The sequence below is a fragment of the Coffea arabica genome, chromosome 8e, assembly GCF_036785885.1.
Source record: "Coffea arabica cultivar ET-39 chromosome 8e, Coffea Arabica ET-39 HiFi, whole genome shotgun sequence".
NCBI classification, from domain to species: Eukaryota; Viridiplantae; Streptophyta; class Magnoliopsida; order Gentianales; family Rubiaceae; genus Coffea; species Coffea arabica.
In genome coordinates this window covers 12,371,785-12,379,956 of record NC_092324.1, presented here as the reverse complement: position 1 = coordinate 12,379,956, position 8,172 = coordinate 12,371,785, and the positions used below count along the sequence as shown (strand labels likewise).

The 8,172-nt window shown below is 37.4% G+C and overlaps 1 protein-coding gene across 1 annotated transcript; it reads right to left on the bottom strand.

Moving 5' to 3' along the window:
• Positions 1-4,627: 4,627 nt before the first annotated feature.
• On the bottom strand, positions 4,628-7,501 carry LOC113704521 (disease resistance protein RPM1-like). Its single transcript, XM_027226420.1, has one exon. The coding sequence runs from the start codon at positions 7,499-7,501 to the stop codon at positions 4,628-4,630; it is 2,874 nt and encodes a 957-aa protein (XP_027082221.1).
• Between the last annotated feature and the right edge of the window lie 671 nt (positions 7,502-8,172).

Genomic DNA, 8,172 nt, shown 5'->3' with positions numbered 1-8,172 from the left:
TTAAAGACTTTCCAGACATGTGAATCCGTCCATTGCATATTTACTTGTGCAATGATATTTAATTTGTGAGGCACTTGCCAATTTTCAATGTGCAACTGTTGACCTTATTGCTGCAACTTTCGTTGGTAAGTAGTTGGCTGCCTGATACTGATACTGTACTTGAAACTCCTAGTGGAAGTCTAAGGGTAAAGCATCATTGGAAGTCCAATGGCAAGCATGGGAGGACTTTCAAAGAACACCCATGGTTGGAAGTTCAATGGTCATCCAACATAGCTACTATTGTATTGGACAACAATTGTCACCAACTCTACTCTTGAATCGCTGCTTTTTTCAAAAGAGAAAACTTTTAGGTTGCTGCGTTAGATTCTTTGAATAGCTTGCATTAGTTTTTGTAAATAAGAGTGAGTTTGAATCAAGAAAGTTTCAGAATGAACCCCCCTCTTAATCTTTTACGCGTGAAGTCTAAATAGTCTTCTTTACTTCCTTTCTTTTTCTCTCTTCCTCTCCTAATCGCTATTTAACCTCCACTTCTTAAATCTAGTTTCTGATCAAATTTCATCAAGCAAACAGCCTATTCTTCCATTTCCTGTCTGAATTTTCAAACCAATACATACGGGGGTAAATTTAGAAGAGTCGTGGTTTCTATTGAGGATCTACCGTAGTGATGCAACTGACTGATGTAGTTTGTCTGAGTTCATGAACAGGGAAGGCTGCGGTTTGTGAATGTAGATGCTGGTGAAGCATTGCACTCTAAGCCCTACCCCCACCCTCCCTCCTTCCAAATCAGTGATGTAAAAGTTGGGTCCTGTAGATGTCTGTTATGTATCCAGACCATGGTTCAAAGTGGCAATTGCGGCTTGGATCGTTCCACATTGATTTCAACATATCAGTCACGGTTTCGATGAGATGCAAATTTTAAACATTTAATATTCTAAAAATTATGAATAATATTACAAAATATGCTAATAATAAAAAAAATTAGTAAAAGAAAATCTGTAAAATGTAAATTTGCAAGTTGATTCGAGATGACTCGGGTTGACTCGGCCTAGACTATCCGTATTGAAGACTTCTCAGCCGAGCTTTCGGTGACTCAGCTGAGTTCTCGGCGAGTCAAGTATTTCGGAGTTATCTCGTTCCGGTATCGTATCGGAGGGGTCCATTTCAGTGATAACTTAGCCAAGCCGTCTTGGTCTCAGCCGAGACTTTGAACCATAATCCAGACGATGTCATTTCTGAGAGCGTTCTTGGTGAATGAAAGGTCTTTAGCTACTTAGATTGCTTTTATTATCATGCCATGGCATGAGCTTATTACCTCTTTCAAGTGGAAGTTCTGTTAACCCTTCAATGTTCCTATGGGTAATAACATCTTAGTTGTTGAAAGAAGTATACATGACCTGTTGTGAGTAGGGGTGACAATTTTCGACACGACCTGAAAATACAACACGAACCTAACACGAAATTAATGGGTATGGGTTGAGACTTCGCGGGTTCGGGTTAGAATCAAATCGAATCCGATGAACCCGAAAAGAAAATGGGTCGAATTCGGGTCAACCCGTGGGTGACCCGATAACCCGTTTACGAATTAAAAATAATTTAATAAACATAAAAATTATTTTATCTAACTAAACTAAGTTATTCTTTTTTTCCAAAGGTATTAATCACTTAATTCTAAATGAATTTATTTAACTTGTGTGCAGTTGAAATTATTATATTTGGATAAATAATGTATCATATTATTTTTTACTTTTATACTATTTTAATTTATTTTATATTTGTTTTGGGATAAAACACTTTTACGGTGTTTTAATTTATTTTAGATTTGATTTGAAATTATTTATTTAAATTTTTATTACTTGATTATGTAATTAGTCTTGTGCGAAATTGATTTTATTAGAAATTACAGTGGTAAATTAAAAAATTAAAATTAAGTTTCGAGTCGACCTGCCAACCCGCGAACCAGAAATTTTCGGGTTCCGATCAGCTCTCCTGACCCGTTTCAGGTTGGCGGGTCAGATTTGGGTCAGCGAATTTTCTATTATACCCGAATTTCAATCCGATCCGGTAATCCGATTGGACCCGATTGCCATCCCTAGTTGTGAGATCACATGCCTATTGTCCTAAAAATCTCCTTAATTGCCATGCTATTCCATTTGCGTTGGAAGATGTATAATGTAAAAAGTTAAACACAAACGTGAAAAATCTAATGCATTAAGGGATGTAAAGGTGCTATCACCTCAACGCTATGCTGCAACTGTCCACTCATATAATGGGTGGACTGTAAGTAACAGATATTGCTTCAGCTATGCCATGAAGATGACGTAAGTGAAGATTTTTTGGAAAGGATATGATTGGTGACATGAGAGGGAGCGAGAAAATGGGTAAACTTTCACCTTGTGGCTTTTCAACAAATCCACACGAGTGCACAGTGTACTCGTTTGGTTCGATAGTAGTTCTGTTCCTATCAGTCCTGTTCCTATCAGTCCTCCGTAGGTTTAATTGAGCCTCCTTGTAGTTAAAGTAGGAGTAAGAGTAGGAGTAGAGATGACGATTGACAAAAAAAGCTTGTATCGAAACAGGGCAATTGGTAAGTGAAAGCAGCAACTCGGAAAATAAAGGGAAAAGAAAAAAAAAAAGGTGAAGTAGAAAGTTTAATATGCAGTATATAAATTCAAAGAATGCCTATAGTGATTGCACGTATTTGTGAAAACGGTATTTCTGTACATGTTGCTCACTTTCCACTTCATTTCTAGATCCTTCTGCGTCGAGTTTTAGCATCTATGTTATATATTGAAGTTGATACTTATTTGACAAAAAAAAAAAAAAAGAGTTTTAGCATCTATGCTTCTGCTTGCTGATAGCTTCTAGACCAACTAACGCACTTTAGTTGGTTTTTGATTGTTGTAATTCTGTCCTCATTCAAAGGGTGAAGTCATATCAGCCTTTCGTTCAGTAAAGAATGCAAATTAGCTTAGTATGAATGGGAATCGACCTAAACAACATTATAGGTTAACATATCCATGGTCTTGTAGATGGTTTAACCGGAGCCAATCAACATTGGGGATTATATGGAAGTTGGATCTAAACATTGATTTAGTTTTTTTAATTTATATTCCGATATTGCATAAATATTATACCTTGGGATTTGGTGGATCAATTTTGTCTTTTTTTTCTTTGAGCCTTAATTTCATTTCAAAGCTTACATATCAAGGTGGGGTTGATTGTGCATATGCTTATATGATGAGTTGTTACCATACTCGTTCAATTGATAGGACTCTAGTTTTCTCAGCCCTTGCTTTAGAATCTGTGACAAATTTTTTCTACTGCCTCTCAAAGATCTAATATTGCTTTAATAACATTCCTCATTTTTTAAGTTGTATTATGCTATGATGCAGTTAGGGCCTCTCGTCAGACAAGTATTTCCAATTATGGATGCGACACAATTTGTATTGGGCTGATGAGTATTGGTGGAGTGCGAGAAGGGATGGGGTGGTAGGGAATGGTTCCTGTTTCTGTTTTATTTATCTGTTGTATAGTGTAGATATTTTCTTTTGAGTTAGTCTAACTTTTCCTACAAATTGTGTCGACTCAAATACTTGTGGAGCTGCTAATGTGTGGATATCATGAATCGGTAGCCAAATCAAAGCTTCTAGTTGTAGGTACCAACTTAATTGTCCAAACATAAATTGATTTTTAACATGGTTGGGTAATTTTCCATCTGCACTTAATTGAGTAATTCATGTGAATCAGACCCATGATGCGGCAATATCTGAATCATGTGAATCCTTCCTGGTATTGGGTTGACCTTCTTCCCTTTAAGTAAATACGCAAATACGTAGTTTTGAAATGATGCGGAGTAAAATGGCACGTCAACATTTAGCTTACTTTTGGTAATTGATACCAACAATCATTTGCTTTCTATTTGGTACACACTGAGATTTATCATTTGTGTGGAAGCCTTGTGCGTAGTTTGTGGGGAGGGGCAGACTGTACATCTAAATCTCCTATTAGCATCATTTGATACTCCTGTGTTTTTTTCTTCAAAGCATCATTTGATACGATTGCATTCGTCAAGAAATACAAGTATTGAAACAAGATTGTGATGTATTACACCAGTATTCATCACAAGAAGAAATTATAGCGTGTGATGTAGAAGTTCTCAATTTTAGCAACTTCATTAATTGTTGGTACAAAAGTACTACATGAAGCCTATGTTTATAGGCTAGTATGGCTTAGAAATTGATTTCTCTAGTAATATTGTAATTTTTGGACTGATAATGGTTGTATCACTCCTTTATGTTCATCCATCTGTCCTTTTGTGACAAATTTCAAAGAAGCACATTAATATTTTCAAGTAAATTATTTTCAATCATGTCCAACTGTTATGCACGAATTTATATTATGTCAAAGATGCGAAAATTCACTTATTACAGTCGAAAATAATTTCTTTTTCTATAAATTCATAATCGAATGTTCGCACTATAATGCCTGGAGTGCACTACCGTATACAAGCAAGATTGTGCAATACAATATTTATACAATAAGATAAAAGATAAAACAAATTATAAACTTACAAGTTACAAACAAACGTGCAGAAAAGAAAAAAGAAGACATGCTAAGAGAGGAATATTTACAACTTCTTCCCCCATAGCCGGCGATATTTCCATCCCTCATTTGTCAAAAATACAATTTCAACTTCAGGAATGTGTCCAATTTTTCTGTAATCTTCACTATCTTCATTTAGACTATTTAGCTTCTCCATCAGTTGAGAACTCAACTCATGCAAACCTAGCTTTCGAAGTTGGCTCAAGTGTTGAATATCCAAAGGTAACTCCTCTAGCAATGGAAGTCTATCCAGACCCAGTTCGTGGAGATTGGGTAATGCACCCTCCTCCACTTTCAGCCATTTTAACTTTTCTAATTTCTTTAGGTACAAATCCTTTAACTTCAGGAATCCTCCAGTCTTGAAACACAACCCCTCTCCTTGGTAAGATCCACAAAATTGAATAGTAACCAAATTTGGCAAATGGTGCAGGGGTTCAAGCGGATCCTCTTCATCCCTTAAGCCACTCCAATCCAAATCTATTCTTACCAAGCTTCGAAGATGAGCTATCCATTGTGGCATCTTTTCTAAGCGGCCACACAATATTAGCATGCGAAGAGATTGGAGAAATGAAGAAGACATTGAAGATGAACGAGAATGTTGTTGTACAAGATTCAGATCCATTACCTCATAACCACCACCTTCATTTCTAATTGAAGCAATGTCTAGTAGCTGAAGACTAGTGAGGGTGGCAAGGGAGGAGCACAGCACCTTTCCATCTTCTCTTCTCAGATTTGAAATCCCTAATCGGCTTAATTGAGTCAATGCTCCTATCTCTTTAACTATTACAGATCCACTACTTGCATCTATGGTTGTTAATGATTGTAGGGCAAGAAGTCCTCCCAATTTTGATGGAGCTTTAAACCCATGAAATCCATAACTTGCTTCAGAAAAATCAACTTTTTGGTGTACTATAAGATGCTCAAGCTTTTTTAGCTTCAGGATTTCCACGGGTAATTCCTTGACTTGAGTTTCACCCAAATCCAAATACTCCAAATTTCGAAGCTTTCCTATGAATTTCGGGACTACTTTAACCCCTGTCCTACACAGGTTCAGATGCCTGAGACGATACAAGTTGAAAATCTCATTTGGGATTTCCTCCAATGTCTTTTCATCACTCAAATCCAAAACCTTTAACAATCTGCTACTCTTTAAAGCTTTAGATAACAAGGCTCTGGATATCAGTGGATTCATGGATTCAATCGTAATAAAGGATCGAAGGTGGTTAAAGCTATAACATTGGCTTTCTTGGTGCTGCTCGGTGTCGCTGCTGCTACTATGGACTACCAAACGGCGTACCTTCTCAGATAACCACCTTGTGCATTGTTCAGTGCTAATTGCGATCATATTTTGTTCCCTTGACTTGGAAAGAATAACTTCTCGCACTAGATCATGGATTCGACATGTATAGGGGATTCCTTCATAAAAACTTTGAGTCACTTGAATTAGACTCCTATTGACAAATTCTCTGAGGTAATTGAAGCCTACATCTTTCATTGTCATTCCTTCTGTCTTTCCTAGAAATCCTTCAGCTGACCACAATTGAACAAGTCTATGACAACGTATTTTAAAATCCTCTGGGTAAATGCTTAAATACAACAAACAGGTCTTAAGATCACAAGGTAGATCATTGTAACTGAGAAAAAGTATCTTTCTGACCCGGTCCAGCATACCAGAGCCTTCTAATTCACCTCCTAGGCTGTGTCGAACCATCTCCCACTCTGCAATACTGAAGTCTTTCAAAGCCCAAAGCCCACTGATTGCAAGAATCGCAAGGGGCAATCCCTCACATTTCCCCAGTATACCTTCTGCAACATCTTTTAGATGGTCAGGACAACCATTTCCTTTGAAGATCTTGTTGCAAAATAGGGTCCTTGAATCCTCGAAAGACAGGAACTCCATTTTGAAGACATAATCCTGAGATTGGGTGCAAGATGCAAAGGCTACATCGGCTTGTCGTGTTGTTAGCATGACACGATTGCCATAGCCATTCTTGGGTAGTGCAATTCTAATTGCATTCCAAAATTTCACATCCCATACGTCATCAAACACAATTGCATACCTTCCAGCTTGTTGAAGAAAATCTTTAACAAATTGTTTCAGCTGAATTGTAGTCATTGCCTCAATCAATTGCGGAACTTGTTTCTTCAAATCATTGTGTAACTGCAAAATCAAGTCTTTTAGGAGTTCCTGGATGTTGCATGTTTGAGAGACAGTTACAAAGGCACGAACTGGGAAATGCCTTCTAATATCTAAATCTTCATGGACTATTTTGACTAAGGTAGTTTTACCGAGTCCTCCCATGCCAACCACAGAAACAACTTTGAGTTGGGAATCATCCCCCTCGAGTAGTTGAGAAATTAGCTGTTGTCTGGGGTTATCAATGCCAATTAGTTCAGCTTCTTCCACAAGAAGTGCATCATCCCTGCTATAGCGCCATGTTGTGTTGTTAACAGTAGCAAGAGACTCGGCCGCTTGGGTAGTAACACCGAATTCTAATTGGTATCTCCGATGCCCTTCAGAAATAAACTTTACTCTAGCCTTGATGCTTTGTATTTGCGCAGCAACCTTATGACGAGCTCGCAAAGTCTTTATGGAGTTGAAAATTCTCCGAACAGAGCCATGGAAGCCCGTTGCTCGATGGCGAGCAAAGCGAGATACGAATTCATCAAGAACATCTTCAGTGTCATAAGCGGCTTCTCGTACTTGCTTGATCCATTCTTGGAGGCCGGGATCAGCATATTCTTCCTTTGTTTCTGCCACTCTCAGGAATGCTCTCATGTGCCCCAACTCATCCCTGATGAGTTCAACCTCTTGGCGAAGCCCTCCCAAAAGTTGTCCCTCTTCACGCAGAAGAATTGAGAGCTGATTTAACACAGAAGACAGAATTGTGAGTGCCATTTTCAGTCTTTCTCTTTAGCTTAAAGAATGTCAAGAGAGGGGGCTTCCCGTCTGCAGGAAGGGAAGAAAGAAGAGTTGGTTCTAGGTTCAAAAGCTTATGAATTTTGATATATGGTTCAGTAGCATTTATCAACAAATCAAAACTGCGTTTCAGATTAGTAAATAGAAAAGGATGTGGGGCCGAACTCACAAGTCATCGATCCTCCAAAGACTTTCCAGACATATTCACATGTGAATCCGTCCTTTGCACATTTACTTATGCAATGATAATCAATTTGTGGGACACTTAATATTACATATCATTGTGAAGACTAGAAGAATTAGAGCAAATGTATCCTAATAATGGAGATTATTATGAGGGTCTTCGGAACGCTTCTTATTGAAATTTTTTATTTTTTATTGTTCCTTAAACATGTTTTATGACTAGCTCTTAATTTTACATATATTACATCACAAGAAAAAATATATTGAATAATACAAAAGTTTTTCTAAAAAATATTCAATCTATATAGGCTTCACAAAGAAAAAAGAAAACAATATTCTTGGATTGGCTTTCCTTGAATTTGTTTGGAGTCATAGGCTAAAAAGGCAATAATTCATTTGACCGAATTTAGAAAATGATGCCTTGTGATAAATGATGTTCTAGCGATAAAGCGGGTTCTTGGACTGAA

Bases quoted from the DNA above. Each gene is read 5' to 3' on its own strand.
- LOC113704521 (XM_027226420.1), bottom strand. From the start codon at position 7,501: ATGGCACTCACAATTCTGTCTTCTGTGTTAAATCAGCTCTCAATTCTT.